Source organism: Rhea americana, unplaced genomic scaffold (assembly GCF_003343005.1).
Source record: "Rhea americana isolate MKP2758 unplaced genomic scaffold, rheAme1 scaffold_21, whole genome shotgun sequence".
In the NCBI taxonomy this organism is placed as follows: domain Eukaryota; kingdom Metazoa; phylum Chordata; class Aves; order Rheiformes; family Rheidae; genus Rhea; species Rhea americana.
In genome coordinates this window covers 6,888,357-6,910,236 of record NW_028186258.1, presented here as the reverse complement: position 1 = coordinate 6,910,236, position 21,880 = coordinate 6,888,357, and the positions used below count along the sequence as shown (strand labels likewise).

General features: G+C 43.9%; 1 protein-coding gene across 2 annotated transcripts; it reads right to left on the bottom strand.

Moving 5' to 3' along the window:
- Window positions 1-1,274: 1,274 nt before the first annotated feature.
- On the bottom strand, window positions 1,275-17,129 carry KCNJ2 (potassium inwardly rectifying channel subfamily J member 2). 2 transcript variants are annotated; one of them, XM_085304740.1, is made up of 2 exons: window positions 17,112-17,129; window positions 1,275-6,776 (listed from the first exon to the last, which is right to left on the bottom strand). In XM_085304740.1, exon 2 carries the CDS (start codon window positions 6,558-6,560, stop codon window positions 5,277-5,279), a length of 1,284 nt encoding a protein of 427 aa, XP_085160866.1. In that variant the 5' UTR covers window positions 6,561-6,776; window positions 17,112-17,129; the 3' UTR covers window positions 1,275-5,276. The 2 variants fall into 2 exon arrangements, with proteins under 2 accessions (XP_085160866.1, XP_085160865.1); XM_085304739.1 differs by lacking the exon at window positions 17,112-17,129 and adding an exon at window positions 11,762-11,892.
- Between the last annotated feature and the right edge of the window lie 4,751 nt (window positions 17,130-21,880).

Sequence of the window (21,880 nt, the reverse complement as noted above, 5' to 3'; positions counted from 1 at the left end):
GGAATGAATGGTCAGCAAGAGAAGGGAAAGTCCCTAACAGGAGAGGGTGCTAATGATACAGTCAGACTAAGTAAGCCACTCCGTTTGCAGCCAGACCRTGCAGAAGTGTCCATCAACCCGCTGCCCCTGCAGCTCACATCAAACTAAGAGGTCAGTTCAGCAAGTGGCTCTCACGCAGGAACGCGTTTCAGTGTGGAGAATAAGCAGATTCAGGCTGTGACAGCTAATCCGTATCTCTAAATCCAGCCCTGTAATTATTGTATTATAAGCTTTCCAAAAGACGATTAGATTTTGAAAAGTGAATTTGAATTTATAAAAGGAGTCCTTCTAGATAGGGTCAGGGCTCCATCTGAGGCATCATTTTAGAGATGCATTTAAGTAGCATTAAGGACTGATAAAAGTTGGAAAATTCAGCCTGGGTTCAGAACTCGGTTTAAATGTTTCATGGTCGTCCTTGGATGTCGCAGMGCGTTTGATTCCGATTAGATCAGCAGAACCTTCTGAGCTGAGTCACAGTTGTGCGTCCTTGACATCTTTCCTGGAGGCCACACACAAACAGCGGCGAAGGAAACTTTCCAAASCAGACTAATATGGGCATAGAGTCTCTTCTCAGTTACTCAAGGCCCGTTCCAGCTTACTACTCCCCACCCCGTTATACAAAAAAACTCAGTTCTGTATTTGTGACATCAGGCTCAGGAGTCCAAATAAATAGGGCCTCTATGAAGATTACAGTAGATATGTTTGGAATTTAGCTAAGATTGGGAGCATCATTTCAATAAAGGGATTTTCTAAGGAGACATGAAATGTGGGGATTTGAAGCTGAGTTTCCTCCTCAATTTTTTAATCCCTTTCCAAATCTTTCAGTGAGCTTGCTTAAGCTCTGCATTTTCATTTCCCCCACCCTCTGCTGTAGTGTATTTGTAGACTTTAAGCCCTTTTCCATGTTCAGACAACATGTGGCTAATGACCTGGAGCTCTGCAGCTTCAGGTATGACCTTAAGAGAATCAGTTAGTCTCTCTAGAGCAGATCTCCCTTTGGTGCAAGTTGCCAGACGCTGCGGAGTCCAGCAAGCATCGTGCTTGTGTTCCCATCTGGCAAATACTGATAGTATCACCTTTCCTCCTGCCCTCCGTTCCTCGCGGGAGGGAACGACCTGTCTCTTACTCAAGTGCCTCAAACAATGACTGTGCTCAGAGACAGTCCTAAGTACAACTATATAATAACGCCCTGACCCATCTCCCCGGGACGTTTACATACACGATGCAYACGCCAGTTCATTCTCAATTTTTTTTATTTATTTAGAAATAATAAAATAAGACATAATATATAAAAATCTGTACAATCCACAATTTGTGCAGTACATTAGGAAGACTTTGATACAAAAAGGCTGCAAAAAGGAAAATAGTAATGGATAACTGTCAAATGCCTGGATTGTTCACCTTACTATAGCTGCAGGCCAAAAGTCGTTATATAAAATAAGTTTCTCGTTGGCTGTGGGATGGCAACTATGCAGCACCCTTCTACTTTACAATGGTCAGGAGCAGCCATAATTTAAAGACATTACAGTACTTCTCAGTTTTACCTTGTAATCCATTATGAAAAAGAAGACCTAAGAGAACAAATAAACCATCCGGACCCTTTGTCTTTTCCGAGAAGAGCAAGTGCTAAACTAACAACACAGGAGTTTATCATGACCAGGAGAAAATATCATTAAATACAGCTATAAGTAATGATTTCTACCCTTGCTACTTAAAGACACACAGGAGAGACAGAGGAAAGAAAAGATCCCAACCTGCCTCAGAAATGCATTTTGTCACTGTATGCAGTATTATGTTTTAGACAGTAAGTGTCTCATTCAAGTATTTTCAGGGAAGGGTAGAAATAACATATTCCCCCCAAACCCTACGCAAAATACAGTATAAACCTTCTGTGCAAGCCAGCTGAGCCAACGTCATCCTTGATAAAGAGGCCAAACCAAAGCCTGTTGGAGCCTGTGGGCAGGGCTCAGTCAGTTTTGGAGGGCGTTCGTCGCAGGCCCCCAGAACACATCAGTTTGGCCTGGGATCATCAGGAACTGAACAAACACTGTCAGTCACTGCGTATTCCTTAAAAATAACAGTATTTTTAAAAACGACTAAACCAATTTGCTGCTGTAGAAGTGTGCTACAATAGTCTGTCCTATACCGGGCTTACCAAGGCATGTTCGGAAATACAGAAGTGATGGGCAAGGGGGAAGGGTACCATGAAGTGTACATTGCAGGTCTCTTCTAGCAGCTTCCAAAAGCCAGAGGCCGAGTGCAATTCTGCAATGTGGGATTCAGTCGGGAAAGACAAAGGGTTATTAGAGAAAGAAAAGAATGCGGCTGCGAGGGAGACGGAGTGCCGCAACGCGCACGCCGGGCAASACTAGCGCTCCGAAAGCTGGTAACTTTTAAAAATGCCAGTAACTAGAACATGTTTTCAAATTAAAAGTCCATGCTTAAAAATAAATAAAGAGAAGTTCATAGCATTAGGAATCCTATAAGGCTTGCAAGTATTTGCTAAAAATCATGCTAACCGGTAGCATCTAGGTACTAGCTAGCCAGGACTGCCAAGCGGAATTTATACTTTTTGTGGCCTTTTTTTCTTCTTCTTCTCCTTGTCCTCCTTTACAGACTTCTATTTACATTTGGCTTTAAATATGAAAATACTTGATAAACTTTATAAAATGTACATTTTAAAAATATTTCTGAAAAACTGACTTGAAAAACTAAACAACAACAACAACAAAAAAAAGCCCAAAACCTCTGCACCAGAAATATTAATGGGAAGGGGTCTTTTTTTTTTCTGAATTTCCTTTTCTTTAATGAAACAAACTGAAGTCCTGCCTTTCCCCTTCCCCCATCTCCTATCCCTCCCTCAAACATCTCAAGTATCATTTAGCGGGCGCGCTGTGCACCTGGCAACGCTGACTTGGAGAGAAGGTCTCCTTTCTCCTGGCCAGCCTCCCGTCTCTGTCCTTTCCCTGTTGCATTTTGATGCACTCTCTTCTCACTGAATACTCTTTGGTTTAGTTATTTTCCTTTTACAAGAATATGCCAATAGCAGCACTAGCAGCACTCAGTTGTCTTCGCTACTGTTGACCCAGAAACTGCAATCAAGTCGCATTATATGTTCAGCTTTTCCCTTCTTTTACTTCCCCCCACCCCGGTAATAGCCTTAGTACTTGCGCTTAATCTGCTGCCCTCTCTAGTAGCCAAATCTATGTTTACAATGTTGAATTGCCACAGTTTCGAACCCACTCACTGTAAATACCATCTTTTCAGAAACCATTTCTTTGCAGGCATTTCTTTCAGGCAGGGCTGGAAGGGGCCAGAAGAGGCCTTCACAGACGTCTGTTTGCAGAAGACATTAGACCTAGAACAAGCTGTTTTTTAATGGCATACAGTGATCGAATACTGTAAGAGTTGACTAGGATTATTGTCCCCACCACCACCTCCCTCCACTTGCTCCTTGAGGAAGATTCACAAGTGAGCAAATGTGAAGTGCAGTTTAGTTATATCCTTGATCCTAGAGGCACAGAGAATTTTAAAGCCTTCTTGGCAAAGGAGCCAAAATACCGTTAGAGCCAGAGCTTCACATAAGGTCACAAAATTAGCTCAAAGGCTCGRTGACATACCCCATCCAGTGACCCTTGAGTTGATGCTTGCGGGAAGAGGAGGAGGCAGGAGATGAAACTTGCTTTACAGCATTATCTTCCTCAAATAAGCCCTCTCCAAATGACCTGGCAAATACAACAGCACATTTTCCGACACCCTTGCCCTGCTGAAGAGAAGCATTTTGACAAAAATGCTACAATCTTCATGCCATCYCCAAGTGCTGAACACAATTCTTTTCTTTTTCTCTCCATTACCCTCTTCCTTCCTCTTCAAAAACCTCTTCCCAGGGATTTATATATTGCTTGGCTCATCTGTGCCTGAACGCCTGCCCCAGCAGAGTTAGCCTCTAGCATAGATCAGCAGCTTTGCACGTCTCTGGCATAGCTTAACTGGTAACATAACGACAGTCATCGGGACTCAGTCACACGCCTGCAGCACATCTCATGGCTCAGTTTTCAGGACGCTGGGTCAGCGCTAAGGTCTAGCGACGGCTTGGGAATGTGCGCAGTAACACTTGACCTTCTGCTGCAGCCCGGCTCGGGGGGCAGCCGGGGAGGACAGATGTTTGCTTGTTGTCTTCCCCCAACTATGTTTCTCCTTACACGAAAGGAAGCGAATTTGTTTCCCCAACCAAGAGAAGGGGGCAGAGGGGATTCCTAGCTCACTTTAGATCTGAGTCATAAGCTTTTTAGAATAAGGTGCAAAATAAAGGTCTTAAAAGAAAAATTCTAAACCAAAGAAAGTGTCTGAGGTTTGAAATCTTTTGTTTAAAGCAGCCTGTTTTTTTTTTTTTTTTTCCTTTTTATAAAATAAATTCCACTGTGCAAAACTGTGCATTTTCTTTGGTATCCATTTAGGTAGTTTTCACTTAGTACTTTTTATAAGTCTATATATATTTTATTTCATTTTCCTTTAGACAGAGAATTAAATTCTCCCCCCAAAAATCATAGTTTTGCTGGAGGCTACTGATTGGCCTGATATTACATAATGCCCCTTATGTAATTGGAAAGAGAGAAATTGATTCTAGCTATCAAACTACTGGCCTCAAAAGGAGTTTAGACTTTCTGGCAACATTGGCCTCTCCGAAGTGATCACGAGCTTTCAACCCAAAAAGTTCAACACTGACTTTTTCTTTAAATTACACAAGAGAAAATAAAAACTACACTGCAACAAAAATAACCATTTGTGTTCATGTAGTTAGCAGCAGCTTCTTAAAAAATAATTATAATAATAATAATAAGGCAGATTCTTGCCTTTGTTATGCCATTAAAAACATTCTTGTTCCCTAGAGAGAAGCATTCTGGAAAAAGTTGAAAAAAAAATAATAATAACCCAACCAAAGCTTGCCTGCAAGTTCAAGTTTTGTAAAAAAATATATACATAATTTATTCTACAACATATGTGCCTTCTGTTCATACTTAGACATGTTTAGTGCTTTGTGTTTAGAGTTCATTTCTGTTGTCCCTCCTCTGAGGACAGCCCTAAAACCAGCCCGGGTTTCTCAGGTCTGCTTGCCTTACGACACTCTTCAACAGTACCGTTGTCTGAAAACTGTTCTGGGCCAACTTCTTAGGTCAATGTGCCTTTGACCGAGAGGTTTTTCTCCTTTCAACCAAAAGGGAGAGGAAGAGTTTCAGTCATATTTCAGACTCCCGCCGTAGCGGCCGCGGTTCTAGAGGCACCCCTGCTTGGTTGTGATGGTCCATGTCCGGGTGGGTGTCTGTGCCCATGCTTTCAGGCACCCCAGTGTCAATCTCGTCCTCTTCTTTGCTGGTGAGGGCCACTTCATTCTCATAGCAAAAGGAGTTTGCATTAGAGAGAATGTATTTCTTTTCTGCTAAGTCTCTGGCACTACAGATGGGTGTGTTGGGCACTTCATATGTTTTGTGGAACCTTGAGTAGTCCACTTTGTAGTAGTTCTTCTCTTCAAAGAGCACGGGCTCATAGCGGTGGCCCCAGAGGATTTCATTCGCCAGATATGAGCTACGGCACTGAGTAGTCATTGCAGTAGCTTCCACCATGCCCTCTAATATTACTACAATTTCAAAGTCAGCATTGTCCATGTCTTGTTTGCTCAAGTCGTACAAAGGACTGTCTTCATCTATTTCATGTACTATTGTAATTGGGGAGACCAGGAATATGCGGTCTATCCCGCTATCAAACCCTACATTGATGTCTATTTGATCCAAAGGGATATACTCCCCTTCGGATGTGATCCTGGATTTGAGGAGCTGAGCTCTCACGTGTGCCTCCACCAAGTGGCTTTTCCTCAGGTTCCCAACACGCCACATCAGGCACAGTTTCCCATCTCTCATGGCCACCACAGCATTATGGCTGAAGACTAGAGTTTCATTTCTCTTTTTTGGCTTAGCCATCTTTGCCATGACAGCACCAATGATGAAGGCATCAATGATGCAGCCTACTATAGACTGGAAAACCACCATGAAAACTGCAATGGGGCACTCGTCTGTGACGCACCTGAAGCCGTAGCCAATTGTGGTCTGAGTCTCAATGGAGAAGAGGAAGGCTGCAGTGAAGCTGCTCACTTGAGAGACACAAGGTTTGTTATTTTCTTGATTTTCCAGATCGCCGTGCAACAGCGCAATCAACCAAAACACGCAGCCAAAAAAAAGCCAGGAGAGGATGAAAGTCAGGCAGAAGATAACTAGCATCCACCTCCAGCGGATGTCCACACAAGTGGTGAAGATGTCTGCCAGGTATCGCTGTCCCTTCTCACCCACGTTAATAAACTGGACATTGCAGTGGCCATCTTTTTTGACAAAGCGGCTCCTGCATTGCTGTCTGGTATGTACCTTACTCTTTCCATTCCCAAAGCCATTGGCAATGGCCATGGTTGCCAGCTTCATGCCGTCCTCTTCTGAAGACACGATGCTGTAGCGGTTGGTTCGCACGCTGCCCATCACTACTGCTGTGGACTGAGGTGCTTCTGCTTTAGAAAACAGTCTAAGTTTCTGCAAAACTCTTTGGAGAAACAGTTTTGAAAGTTCTAGAGGAACACACACACACAGAAATACTGGGGAGAGGCTGGAGTCCCCAAAAGCCCTTGGATCAACCACGGACAGTCTTCTGGCATGCAGAGTTAGCTTAACAAGTAACCGTCATAGAGGGGGCATGGTCTGCAAGAGAAAGAGAAATGTCCGATTAGATCTTGGAGGAAAAGGATAATGAATCAAATCTGAACTAAATCAAATGAATCCTGTGGATTAGCAGAAAGGTTCCTTATTCTCAATGACAGCATTTTCTGGAATGCAGCAGTTCTCCAAGTGCAGTTATGTATTGACAGAACTGATACCATTAATATAAAGTAGCTATCACACTTCCCAGTGAAAGCACTGAAGTGATTATGTCCCACAAGTCTGTAAGCAATATTCACTTAAAAGCGAGGCATGCAAAGAATCTATCTACTCTTTATAGCTGTCTTTCTGATTATTTTGAAATCAGAATTAGCTTTAACATACTTTTGTTCAAGTAAGAATACTGAAGCAGTTTAATGATATACAATGTGCGTCTCATGGTCTGGTTCACCTAAGACAAACAAGGGAACATGCAAAAGGGAAGAAGCCATGAATTGAGAAAAGCAATAAACCTGGAAAATACCGATTTTTCCATGAAATTACACTGCACAGCTTTTGGCTTTTTATTAAGAGGCAGTTAAAGTACACTCTCTGCAAATGGCAGGCATAAAGGCTGCATTAATAACTTTAACTCCATAAAGTCATCAGGATTTGGAGAGTTTTTATGCTCGCGTTAGGCTCAAGTTGCATGAACCAAACTAAACCTTATAACAGCCCTTGTCTGCTCTTGCTACCATGAGTAGCAAAGGCTACCTTTGGGTCGCCAGCCTCTCTGTAACACTTTGATAGCAAGTAGCAGCACCTTCCTCACCAGAGATGAAGGTAGCTAGCTCCATCTCCAAATATCCCATGAATCTTTAGTATCAGCAATTAAGATTCAGCAGAGAGGCTACAAAACATTATTCCTGAGGACAGAAGCCACCACACTTGTTYCAGGGAGGTCTGGCTTAGACCCAGGTTTAGCTTTTAACAAGTGCGTCATCCATTAACTCATGTACTGCGTATCAGGAAATGCAATTGAAATACTGCAGAGGGGGCAAGATGTATTAACGCAACTACTCCATCTATCCATAGAGCCCGTGGAGAAACTAAAACTAAAACCAAGTAATGAGGAATGTCTGCCATGCACTTGCCATGGAAGAGGAGATTGAAGTACCATTTACATTAGTGAGGAATTAAATCATGATGCTTTTCATTAATTGATATTATCAAAACTCATCTGAGTTTGCCCCCCAAAACAGCACAACTGTACTTGCCAAGGAGTAAGACCTCTGCACGCAAAGCGGCTGCAGTATTTTGTGGCTGTTCTCTGTGACTCGCATCTGACAGTGGCTGTTACCTCCTTTTGCAAAAGCAGCACCTAGAACCCTGTGGAGGTCTTCCAAAAACTTGAGGGACTTCAACCAGTTTCTCTGTCCTCCCATATCCTTCCACCACATTATAAGGGCTTAGGTCAGTAAACACTTGTTAAGGAAAGAGCAAGTGGAAAATAGAAAACAACATTGTGTTTGCGGTTATATGCAAAATATTTTCTGCCATAGAATCTCTTCACTGTTTACTTTCACCTTCTCTTTTTTTCTTTCTTCTAATTGTTGTGCAAGAATAAGTCTTGAAACACGTTTGCTGAGATTAGTCATCTGACTTTAGCAATGTAAAATACTGAACCTGCCAAAAGCTGCCAAAATGTAATGCCCCATTTGAGTACAACTGACAAATTTAAACTTATTGGATGGTATAGTTACCCCATGCTTATCTGGCTAACTTGGGCCCACTGCATAGAAATTCACTCACTCTCCTCTTGTTTTTTAATCATGGAATTTCTCATTCCTGCCAGGATATCAGTCTCAAAAAAAAGTTTGGGGTCTTAAAAATACTTTTAAAGTCATGAACACAGAAAGAAAGTGAAATTATTAATGCACACTAAGAACTCCCTGAAAAATCATTGCATTGGTTTGCAGATTGATCATTTTCACAAACCACATCCTATAATCATATCTCTGTTCAACTTCCACGTTCCAAGTCTGTTTTGTTCCAAGTGGATGGAAATGTACAGCCTAGGAAACAGATTGCTTTAAGTTCCCCCCCTCCCCCGTAATCTCACTTGGATTTTAGAGGAAAACTTGTGGTGGAGGGAAAGATAAGCTGTAAAGTCTCAAGTGTTAGAATATGCAACTCCCCCCACAAAAGTCTTGACCCAAAGACATTTGTTTGAATTCCACAAATCACCGAAATCGTAACCCCAGCTTCCCACAGACGGCTTGCTGAATTTAGAAGCCTGGAAGCTGAATCAGTATCTTCCACTGCTGGGTTTCCGTTCCGAGCGGCTGAACGCCTTCTACCTGCTGCACGGCTGCGCAGCGTTACTGCTTCACAGCTCGGCGCCTCTCGGCGCTGCCTTTGGAAGCAGCCCTGCACCTATTTGGCTCTGACGATCCTTAAACACGGAGGTGTGCCTCGGGGGCACTCTTTGCTAAGTTTACAGACTGCTTCTTGAAGTTTATACGACAAAGCCCTGGCATGCTCCACRCGCTGCGGTGCCGGGCACAGGACAGTTGTCTTCTTTGTTTTATAGCCCAAATTGCCTCTCCTTGCGCGCGCCTGGAGTAGCTAGGATACAGGGACGGGAACGCTACCAGTAACTGCGAGCTCAGACAACCAGCCAGTGCAACACGGCGAGGCTGGTCTTGTTCCCACTCACGTCTGCGCAGGGCCCGTAAAACGCCTGCTGCACCGACTACCAGGCACCTGATCTGCATTCACCCCGACTTCTGCAACTAGTTTCAGCAGAGGYGCACAAAACCCCTTCAAACAATCAAATAGAGACTTTTAGCATGAAAATCTAATGGTGCTTTTTTATTTTGCTAATCCACCTGCTACTTAAAATCCAAACAAGTTTGTTTTCCTCCCATTCCCCAGTATCAGTGTGTTGGTGACACTGAAGATGTCAAACTAGTGTGGGACCAGTCCTGCAACCCATGCCAGACAAAAGACGATCCAGAACTCACAAGCCAACTCAAATCTTTGTATCATTGGGGCTCAAAAACACCACAGCCAGACACACGCCTGCAGGTGCAAAGCCAATCATCACTAGGTGTTTTATTTTTATTCAATTCAGACTGCCTTCTCTCCTGAAAGAGARCATGAGAGTAGAGCAGTGCAGCTCATCACTACCAGCCCTTGGACCAACGCAGTCCAGTTAGAGGCAAAGGATGGGATCAGAGAGCCAAAGGCTTGCTCTGTTGCAAGGAGATGCTCGGAAGAGCAGAGGAAAACAGGGCTGTGCTGCATCTGCTGCATTTCTGAAGCAACATTTAAGCAAATGCCATGAACAGGAGCCCCAAACCCCACTTTTCCCTTAGCAAGTGTTCTCCTCAAGATCTCCCACGAGGAAAGATATTTACATCGCATGCCTAAAAGCTGCAATGAAGAGCTCAAAGGGAATTTGTGTAGAAGGGTTTAATACGGAGTGAAACCTGTAAAGGGCAAAAAGAGGGGGAGAAAGAGGGGGAGGGAGGGAGGAGAGGAGCAGCACTAATGAGTGCTCTGAGCAGTTATTCCCAAGCTGACGCCAAACAGCCGTGCTGTGTGTGTGTGCCAGGCACATGTTGCTAAGAGAGCCCAGCCACCACCTTAGCGAAGCGCCTTCCCCTGCCGTCCTYGGTAAACAGAACAAAGGAGCTTTCGCGTGATCGACGCGGTGTTCCCACAGTCCCCGCTCTCTCGCTGCTGGCCAGTTAACCTTTCCCCAGATCCTGGTATGACTTAAAAGTCATTACTGTGTGATTCCTCCACTGATTTGGCTAGGACTCAAGTCACACCGACTACAAAGTGGTAAGCTACCTTCAGGAGAGGGATCTGTCCTCAGGCAGTGAAAAAAGCAAAGCAAGAAAGAAAGAAAGAAAGAAAAAGAAAAAAAGAAAGCAGACAGTGTAGGAAAATGGGTAGGAAGAAACAGGAGAAAGGAAAGTACAAGYGGCATTTGCCTCTGCTACCCTGCAAAGGAGCGGGGTTCAGGATATTTCTAGCTGATGACAAAATAGCTACAAGTGAAATAGTCATCACCAGGGGGTGTACTTGATGCACCGGCTGTGAGGATGGAAAAGCAAACAAGTGTAAAGGTAAGGCTGAGAGAGTACAGAAAAAAGTCCTGGCTGCTGCTAGGCTGGCGAGTGGAAAGGTGGCTGCAGGGCGGCGGAGAACAAAGATGCACATCCTCACCGGGGCAAAGCGCTCGCTGCAGCCGGCGAGTCCCGGCCGTTCTGGTGCCGCCCCGGCCCCGCAAAGATGACAAAGCGTTCCCTGAACCCCCATAAGTAAATCTGCTACTTCCTTTCAGTATTTTTTTTTCCTTCAGCAGTCATGAACTAAGTTAAAACCATCTCTTTTCTTTACATGCTCCCTTGCTACATTGCTTTTTCTTTCTTCCTGTTTTTGGCAGGATGATTAAAAAGAAAATCCCCCATTTCCGTAATGCCCATGAATGAAGTTACAGGTTCATTTCACACTACGCTAAAACATGTGCACACTCCTTTCAGGATCAAGCACCAGATCTCTAAGACTTGCTACTTTTGACCTTTCTCTTGTACAGGAAACAACAGGCAAAGCGAATGAGAAAGGATGGAACAGTGCTAGCGCTGCAACGCTGAGTTGTCATGCAAACTTCCAGCCCTTCCCCAGAATAAAATATCTTGGAGGGGGAGCAGCTGGTGCATGGAAAGTTATGAACATAAACAGATGCTGCAAGCAGATGCTCAAGTGTTCCCAGCATACCTATCTAATTATTGTAGGCACTGAGAATAGCTTGTGTATGCTGCACGAGAAACGCAAGAGTTCCCCCTTCAAACGGCCATGCCGAAAAGTGCAACAAATTCACCCGCACGGGAAGCTTGCTTTCAGAAATTTCGCAGCCCCGTAGGAGCACAGAGGTAGGTACAGGCGCATCGCCCCTACCCGTGCAAACCAGGGTGGCCCTTGGGAGGCGACTCCGGGGCCGTGGCGAACAGATGGAGAAAGCAGACGCTCCTTACCTGCCGCTGGCTTTGGAGTAGGTGCGTGCAGAGCGAGGGGGTGTAAGATCCAGAGCCGGGGGGACGCAGCGAGCCAATCCCAGGGTGCCCGCCGGCCGCCGCCGCACCGCTTGCAACTGAGCCACTCAATGAGCCGCTGCCCCTTTTTTGCGCGCTGCCATGTGATGTTTAATAGCGGCTCGGCCGTCCCCGCCCTCGGGGCTGCCCCGCGCCAATGGGAGGCGGGAGGCCGGGCCGCGGCGCGCCGGCAGCGCGGCCGCGGGAGCGCAGCGCGGCCGCGGGGCGGGGCGCGGCGCTCGGGACCCCGCGGCCGCGGGGCCGGCGCGGGGAGGGCGGGGGTCGTCCCGGGCCCGCCAGCATCCTCCGGTAACGCGGCGGGCACCTGCCGCCCGCCCCCCGGCCGAGGCAGCCTTGCGCAGGGCCGCCCCGGGAACCGCGTGCCTCTTTGCTCCATCCAGATCTCTCGTCTCAGATAAGTAAGAAACAATAGCGAGGGGGGAAAAATAGTTTTGTCCCTTTTAGTAGCCACGTTCCGGCTTTCTTTATTTGAGCAGGGAGAAATGCTAAGGTGCAGGGTATCTGCTCACAAACAGCAGACCACAACATGCACTAAAAGCAAGAGTCACGCATGCTGCAGCACAGTGATTAAGGTTCTGCTCTTTAACTGAAATCTAAGATCCCTTCCAAAACAAGAGCTTTGATCCCTGAACTAAGGTCTTTTGAAGCAAGGYTGGAAGCAAGAAAACTATTTGCCTGGCTGCAGTATCTAGGACCCATTTCTTTGTTTCATAGATCACCTGTGGCAGCTTGCTCAGCCTGCTGTCTGGCTGCTGTTAAAATCTGCAAAAATCAAAATGATTTTAGTAGCTTGTCCTCCCTACAGTGGACATGGCCTAAGATATCTGACAAAGAAAACAAGTTTGAAATGTTTGGCTGAGAGCCTTGCAGGAACAAAAACAGCCTTGTAAGCACGCTCTGAAGTTTGCCAAGCTCCGGCTCTGATGGACAGCGAAGGGGTGTTAGTTTCCGAGGCAGGTGTCCTCTGCTGCAGCTCTCCTGCTGCCCTTGGAAAACTGAGTTCCTGAGTGCTAACAGCTGAAACGCATCAGCGAGCCCTGTGTGTTGTGTTGGAAAAATATGAGTGAAGGTGGCCTGTGAGAGCTGGGGGCTGCAGACCACACAAGGCTTTAGAAATTGGCAGAAACACCTTGAATTGCACCCAGGACTGAAGTGGTAGCCCTTGCAGCGCATGGAAGACAGGTGCTGGGAATGCCTGCGGGACGAGGCAGTGTTTGATCAGCAATCAGGCCTTCTGCTTGCAAGCTGCTGAGGGACTGAGTGGTCCAAGCAAGTCTGCTGCTCTCCTTTGGGGAGCCTTTTTACAGTGTCCAGAACAGGCTCTAGAGATGTTTCCCTACTTTTGCAGCCACTAGTAAGTTCCTTAAACTATCCTCCTTCTCATTTGCGTTGTAGGTTTGCAGCTCTGACGTTACCACTCTTTAAATACTAACTGAAAATGCCCAAATGCTTTCTTATGGACACTCCCTCATGTTGTTGCTGAACAGATGCCACTGACCATCGTTACTGTCATTTACAGTATTTGCTGAGTTCCCTGTACTCCGAATAAGGAAGTACTGCATTACTGCAGCAACAAATACAATCGCCAAATGCAGATGGTTTTAAAAGTCCCCAGTGTTGTGTGTGTAGGATGTGTGTGTAGGATATGCAATCTTTTCTTCCCCTCTCCCTTTCATGTAAAGACAAGGTCTTGTATATATTGAGCAATACAGTATGTCGGGCAATCATATTTTTTATGAGTTATTCTTGGGTCATTCTGTTCATTTTTAATTGGAAGAAAAGGCATCAGTCCTATAACACAAGCAAGTTTCTTATGAATGATGAATCCAGAAAAAAAATCCATCAAGAGAGAATAACTRCAATTATTTTATTCATTCAATAAGACCAAGATCACCCATCCATAGGATCTGAAAGTCATAGGGACACATACTACACAGTTTCTACAGCTACATGGGAAGAACAAATCCCTCATTTCCTTGAATGTATGTGTCCTTTTTTAGGAGTAGCTAAAATAGCAACAATTGGACCCACCTTGGTAAAGTATGTGCTGGTATGGATGTGCCTGTAATAAAGTAGAACTGTAATACGGTATTGCTAAGAGATGCTCTGCTGAGAATACATGCAATTTGCTAGAGGGTGGGCTCAAAAAATCTCTGCACAATACCCACAAGATATTACAGATTAAAGTGTGACCTTCTAGGCTCTTACTCAGTCTTTACTCATGCAAGCTGACTGATGAAAAACAGCAGACCTACTGGACCCAGAGATACCAGACCAACTGATATGAGTAAGACTTATTCACAGCAGTATAGACTTGCAGGTCAAGCTACTTAGAATTTTGTATCAGAGGGTTACAGCATRTATGTCATGGCTACTTCACAGCTTTCTTAAAGTCCAAGCAGCTCTGCCCAGAAAGATCTTTACAGAATGAAATATGCATTATAAACTATTATACAGAAAATGATAATTGTAACAAAGTGTTACAATTGTCTGCATTAACTTCAGCAAGAGAAGTACTTCCAAACCCCCCAAACAGGGAAGTTGAGTTACAAGAAAAGTTTCTAAAAAACCCTTTCCTGTTGCAACAAGCCAGGACAAAGAGGGTGAGAGACAGCTGAAAACTTAACCCTCAAGAGTGAGTAAAGATTTGTTTTTCTTCACTCAATGCATAGTTTTGTAATTGGATGTGGTCAAGCTACTAAAGTRTCTTACTGGCTCGCTATGGAACCTCCTTACTGAAGTATGAGAAGAGCTATGTGAGATGGTCATATTGTGAGGAATTTCCAAGGCAAGATCCCCTCCCTGCAGAAGGAGCAGGGATAAGAAGGGGCTCTGGGAAAGCAGAACAATCTTGGTTTCATACTAGTGTAGGAAGCGTAAGGAAAGCGGCCAGCAAAACAGCAGGATCCTTTCTCTTAGACAAATATCAGCCAAGCCACATCAGTGAAGGAAGGGACTTATCTCTCTACAATTTCTGTTTTCCAACATCATTCTCACCTTTGCCGACCACACAACCACCCTCTCCCTCAGTCTTTGCAGATCTGCAGATGCCCTGTGGAAGCAAACTTGACAGGAGTATTGCAGGCACAGTACTTGCCAGCTGGGACCCAGGGGCTCTAGCCCTTGTCTTAATGCACAGGAGATGTTATTAAATTGCTTTCTCTGTCTTGGCGGTGAAATGACCTAATTATCAGATTGCATTAGTCTTCATCCCTTAAAGTGGCCAAATCTGGTTTGGTTCTCGAGATTTTATTGCCAGCTGAAAATAGCTTGATTCTATTGTACTTGCAAAGAAAATATGGTCTTTTACTGGTAGCTGTTGGTTTCCACAAGATGAGAAGAAATGCCATAAATACTGTGTTGTTGTTTTTCTTGGTCTCACATTTCCATGCATGTAAACTAGCAAAAGTTAGCCCTTCTCTAACCATTAAGTCAACTGGAAAAAATCCATCAGGAAAAGGTGGTTTCCCCATTCACAGTAAACTCCTGGGGTTTAGACGTTAACTGCATCTTTATAGGTCTAATGCTGGGCTCTCCAAGGGAAAATGAAGCCACATTTGCAATAGAAGGAATGGGTAAATCCAATGAAAATTCCACAAAGAGACAGTTACATGTTTGAAGAAAGACTCRACAGCAAATACATGTATTCTGTATTTTGCAAGAAAATAGGATATACAGATGTGCAGCCAGTGACACAGTTATATTGTTCATATAAGGGGTGAAATATGACATAGGAAATTGAATTGTTTTATGTATCTGAAAACAGTGGAAATCACACACCATTCACATATTTCTCCCTTTCTTTCCCAGACACTTTGTGTTTATAATCCTTGCTGAAGATTTCAGTCTGTCTTACTCAGTCTTATTCTAAAATCCAATCTCYAGCCACTGACTATATTTTGAGATATTACAGTCTATATTTTCCGTCTGTGCTACTGCAGATGGTGGATGTGGAAGCAAGGTGAARAAATCTGGAAATAATAAATTAGAGCTAGTAATCAATAGCTAACAGTAACTGTATATAACTAGCAGTACAAGAACAACCCAGGAAGTTCTGCCAAAGAAAAGACTTATTTCCAACACTATATTCCATAGGGTCAGTTGTCAATAAATTAAGATGCCAAATTTAAGGAATCCTTAATTTCAAACTCTTAGACTCAACAAGATCTGACGAATACCTTTCAGTAAAAAGTGAGCTCCCTCAGATCCTAATAGACCTGAAGATTCTCTACAAGATCAAAAGCCCTAGAAAATTATTAGAAATGTTATTGTTGTTTAATATAAACTTTCTACAATCTTAATTTTCTAGAAGCCTTGCTGTAGCAGGACATCTGTATTACCACTTAGTGATGCTGCCTGAAGTATTTTTATAATTTAAGGTTTATGGATAATCTCTTGGAAGCACACTAAACTTACTGCATTTGACATGTAGTATACTTTGTGGTGTGGCGACAATCTTTATTACTACTGATCCAGCCCTCYGTCAGCTATGGCAATTTGTCCTTGAAGGTAACAGTGGCAAATGTATGTTTTGGGTRTTCTCTTTAGCTTTCTCTGGACTCTAGAATTTTCTAGCTGAACTGCTATTAGTGAAAAGAGGGAAAAGCATTAAATCATCTCTGCTGTTAGCCTCCTCTTTTGCAACAATGGTCAAAAAAAATACTGTAGAATTTGAAATTAGAAGTCCTGGGTCCAGAGAGGTCTCAAGCCATTTTTAGATGTGTTCTTATTCTCATTTGCGTTTAAATTATACTTGGATTAATRTAAAATATTTTAGTCTAAGTGATAAACCTGCCCAAGCAAATAAATATTAATAAGGCTAATGTTTTCCTATTAATCTCAAATTTATCTAATGATCTTCCATGGCTCCCATTCTTTGTATATCTCAAGGGAAAGTGAGTTAATGGTTAATAAAACTTGCCAGAGTGGTGAGAACATGCCCAAGGAGCTGACATAGGGAACCTGACAATTCCTGGAAGGAAAAGGGTTAAGAGCCAGCAATTTGCACATACAAAACTGTATGACTACACTTTCATTCTCTTCCTTAGAACTTCAGTTACTAGTGTTACTGGCCTGCCAGATTTTCTAAAACCAGGATAGGCTCATGCTCAGCTGAACAGAACAGGGTAAGAATATCTTTGTATTTCTCTAGCTTGCAAACTTTTGATTATCTGAAAACTGTATAAAAGCAGGAGGGCTCTCAAGGGAGTAGATATTCATAGGCTTTGCGGTGAGTTCCCTACTGTGGGCTCTCACTAGTGAGATCACTTACTTTCTCGAAAGCCCACATGGTGGCTCAGCCAACTTTCAAATTGATCTGCGGCATCCACTGCACTCAGGAGATAGTGTCTGGCTTCCTTCCCTGTGCATAGGAGTGAAAACTTCAGCTTCTTTCCTTGGGAATTATCCAATTTTGACCAGTTGATCATTGTAAGTGGTTGATACCCAGTCTGTGAAGGTGGAGAGAGCTGCAGGTAAAGATGTGTCTGGTCCACTTGTCTGCCCCTGCACCATCTTACCCACCAAAAATACTGGCACAACAGCAAACTAGTTAGCAAAAAGAATGGAAACTTACCTTTTTGGTGTTCTGTGCATGATGAGACAGGGGTAACCTTTACTGACCCATGTTTCCCCTAATTCCACCACTGCTGTAAGAGAAGGGATGAAGCAGGGATCTGCTTTGGGTCTGTCACTGTGTGTGTACTACAGGCAGGAACGTGGAAAATTTCCAATGGGAAAGGGAGTGGTGAGAGAGAATAAAAAGTAAATTGTGACAGAAACAGCTAGAAACGTTTTGCCTTTTCTAAGCAAGATTATTGCAAAGTACATGCCTTTTTTGCAACTCTCCTACTGACCCATTTGTGTTATGCAACTCAGTCCACTGAAGTGATTTAAGCTGGGCAGCTTCACTTTCTCAGGTGACATTTGGCAAGTTCCTGAGAGAATGATGATGTGAAATATGTGGGTACATAATGCATCTTGCTTCCAATAGCAGATCGTTATACCCAGAAGTGACTGAGATAACCTCTGTTAAAATCCTACATGGTTTTTCTGCATTGCAATGTCCGTATTGCATTTCTGCTGATGATCAATTTATTATCACTGTATTTTATTACCTGTCAGTGCATCCACTCTAGTGAAAACTATACATTTATAAACTCAGAAGCATCTGATTTGCGTTAACATTGATAGATGCATAAAGTATTGCTCCCTTCACTTCCTCACGTTTTTTACTTTATTATATTAACTTAGAYGCAAATGTCCTCAGTGTTTTCCATCAGTTTGTACTAGAACCCAAGAAATTGCCGGGAGTCCATGGCCGCAACATAAATGCCARTATCAGTAGCTTTTTTTCTCTCCTGGAAAGCAAATAAGCTATGCTAAGAAAAGAGCTTTAGATCATTGACCATTGTAGAAGGAAAAATAGCTATGTAATAAAAATACTTAAATGTTTTTTGAGGAGCCCAGCACTGTGCCTATTTGTGTCAAGTAAACCTCTGTCTTCATGCCAGTGGTGTAGCCCCAGTATGCCCTAATTCAGTGCATGTAATGGAAGACATGTTTGAGAAGGAAGCTGGTGCTGATAGGGTAACTGTACGTGTGTGTGTACTGGCTATTTCAAAACACTGTCAACTCTGCTCAAATGAAGCGGTTCCTGTACCTTGTCCGTAGGTGCACGAAAGGGAGCCCTCGAGTTCCTGGAGCTGGTATATGGCAGCCTCATCTTGACTCCCAGAGCTTCAGGACCTTTTGTAGTCATGCAGTCACACCACGTCCCTCTACCTTGCGTCTGCGTTTCACCAGTCAGGAAGCCAAGCTGAGCACAGAGGAGCCTGGCCGGGAGACACGCAGTCCGGGCAATCAGGGGAGTAGATCGCTGGCACAAAATGGCAGTCCAGCCCCACGCATAACTCCTGCATGGCTAGGGAGGAGGTAGACAAATTAAATTAGCTGGCATCTTTCTAAATTTCCCCCAGAACTTAAACTGAACAGATGAGTAAAACCAAACCAAGCTCAAATTGTTGGTTAAACTTCCTGATATTGTTTTTAACTGATTATTTGGACCAGCCTTCCAAGGCCCACCCACTAAAGGGCCTCTGTCATTTGAAAAATCTGTCGTCAGAGAGGAAACAATCTTCAGCAAGTAAATGCCACAGTTTCCTTTCTTCCATTATCATGATCTCGTGCTGCTTATTTGCTTTTCTGATGCCATTTTGTGCCTCCAGGCTAAGTTCTGCCTTTCACTTATGCAGATAAACAGGGGAATAAGGATTCTTCACTCAACCTTGGGCATCTTACTTTAAATTCTGGCCAATCTGTGCGCCTTGTGCTCTGTTTCTGCCTGATCGGGGTGCATAAACAGAGGGGAAGGGATGGCTGCAGAGGGAGGCTCTCCCTGGTTTTGTACTGGGAAATGTCTCCCCATACACTGTGCCTTAGAAGGCACGAGCCATGCATTTCTTTGTAATATCCCTAACACTTTAAAAGTTGGCTTTAATTCTCCAATATTATTTGAGCTGATGCCCAAACCCTATTAAGCAACCCTGTGACAGAGACTGGAGGGAAAAGGATTGTGCCAGTTCTCATCAAGTATTAAAAAATCGGCATGGAAATTCCTGATGCATTGCAGTTACTGCAGCCCACGATGGTTAGGAGAGCTGGTGACATCATGGTCCATCTGCGACACCACCAGCCCAGGGACCTCTGCAGGGTTCATTTCACACGGCTGTGAATGAGTGCTGCAAAGGGCAGTCTCTATGAGGGGGCAGGGCTCTCTCCCATCCCTTTCTCTGCTTGCAGACTGGGTTGGCACTTAAATACACATTTCTTTACCCTTAGCACATGCTTAAGTGTGGAGCCCAATGCTTGCATAAGGACACCCGGTGATGGAGTCGGGCAGAAGGAGCATTCAGCACTCAAATTCCGACTATCTTGATTTGACAAAGGCCAGAGATCACATGTAGAGACAATTAGTGGAAAAGAGTAAAGAGAGAGAGAAAGCGAGAGAGACAAAGCGATAAAGAGAATGAACAGAGGCTGGTCGTGTCGCCTGTTGCAGTACTGGAAGGTGCTTGTGCCCTCTGACAGCAAAGGTGACACAAAAAACCTTTGCAGCACAGAGCAGAACAAAGCACAGCGGGCCGGTTTTGTTCCTCTTTTCTAACTGGGTGACTCCAATGCCTAGGGTCAAGTGCCAACAATGCCAATTATTTCTGGGTGTTTGTTTAAAAAAATCCTTTTAATTTAGGTAAGTTAGAAATCACCAACCAGCTCATCTTTCCTTCAGCCCTTTGCAGTAGCTATTTGGAATCACCCTCAGTGTTTCTGGTCACYGCAACCACCAGGCAAATCCTGGGTGGGTGCACAAACAAGATGAGCAGATTTGAAAGCGTAAGTGAATGTTGCAGAGAGCTGTTTGTTTTGCATTATTCACACTCTTCAAGCTTTGGCAGTTTGCTTCTCTGACCATACTTTGATGTAATTCTTTCAAGCTGAACTGGTTAGGATAGAATAAATATCTGTTCTGAATCTTTGCTAGAAATTTCAATTAAATTTGAATCTTTTTGGAAGGTCCAGAAAGAAACAGAAGACTTCCAAGCATCTCTGTGCTTTCGGTGTCTGGAAGTGTCTTTCTCTCAGAGGACAGAAGAGAAAGCTAGCAGGTCTATCTGAGTAATGTAATCTGTAAAAGGTAATTTACTACAAGGCAGCACTTTAATATGCAGTGCCTATTATTTTACAGCACACAAGTATCCTTCACCTTGCTCTTTTCTAACCTCAGTTGTGTTCAAATGACTCCTGTAAGAAGGATCCCTAAGGAGCAGATCTGCAAGTCAAAGTCATGACTTCCTTTGCTCAAAAAAGGATCCAGAAACATGCATCAGCTGTATGAGTCTCCTCCCTTTATATGGTTAGGCTGTTACAGTGCTTTCATCATCTCTGGTAAAATTAGCACTATAGTAATTACCCTGGGCCAAATACACAGCTGGTAAAAGTGCACATATTTCAGAGGGAGGAGACTTGAAATTGGCAGGCACTGTCCTATTTAATTAAAGCTAACTCAAGGGAACCGATGAGAGCAGTTTCTGTCACACATCACACGGGCATTGGCACATGCAGACGTATACCCTCGCGTGCAATGCTTCCGCTCTGCTGAGATTTTCCCTGCTTGAGCTTTGCACCCAGTTTCCTGAGGACTGCTAATGCTAACGCAGCATTTTCAAAATCAACCCTCTGCATCTTTGGTGCAGGCCCTATCAAGGGAAGTCTGTGGCTTTCGGTCTTGTATCAGCCATAGGTTTGTTAGAGGGTGTTGGGAAATGGCTCGTGGCCTGTGGTGTGTAAAGGTGTGTTGGGTTGCTGCTTTGTGGGGATTTCTGGCCAGCTATTGTGGAGGCCTAGATTTGATGACCTTGATGGTTCTTTTTTTGTTGTTTTACCTAGTACCTCTCCCAAAAGAAGGATAGAACAGGAGGAGAGAGAAATAAAACCCAGTGAGGCAAAGCATTATGAGCCCTCTAACAACAGTGGTTGCTAATTCAGGAGTGATGCTTGGCTACACTCTCTCAAATGAAACAAATGGCAAAGGATAGGAGGAGGTTTGTCTACGGAAAAAATGACCACTGAAGAAAAGTCATTTAATCAGTATATACAGTGAGTACTTGTAGCAACGATAATAAAGTACTTACCCGATCTGGTTCCCAACTCACATCCTACCATACCTCACTCTGGAAACCGTCCTATTGAAATTGGTGGGGCCACATTTCCTCCACATGAGTAAGGCCCTTGATCTGGGCTGACAAGGAAGTTTTCCCTTACAGTCACCAGGGTCTTTTTTGATTTTCACCTGGAGATCTGAAATGAAACCTAACCATTTATGCATAAGTGCTATTTTTTTATTTCTGCTTTAGGGCATGGGAACCTTTATGCCTACCACAATGATGCATATATCAGTCAATGATGCATATATCAGTCAAAATTTAAAAATTTACAACACACCCAAAGGGCAACTCCACAAGGACAGTCTGCTAGATCTATTCA

Excerpts from the sequence above, each read along its gene's own strand:
- KCNJ2 (XM_085304740.1), bottom strand. The coding sequence starts at position 6,560 with ATGGGCAGCGTGCGAACCAACCGCTACAGCATCGTGTCTTCAGAAGAG.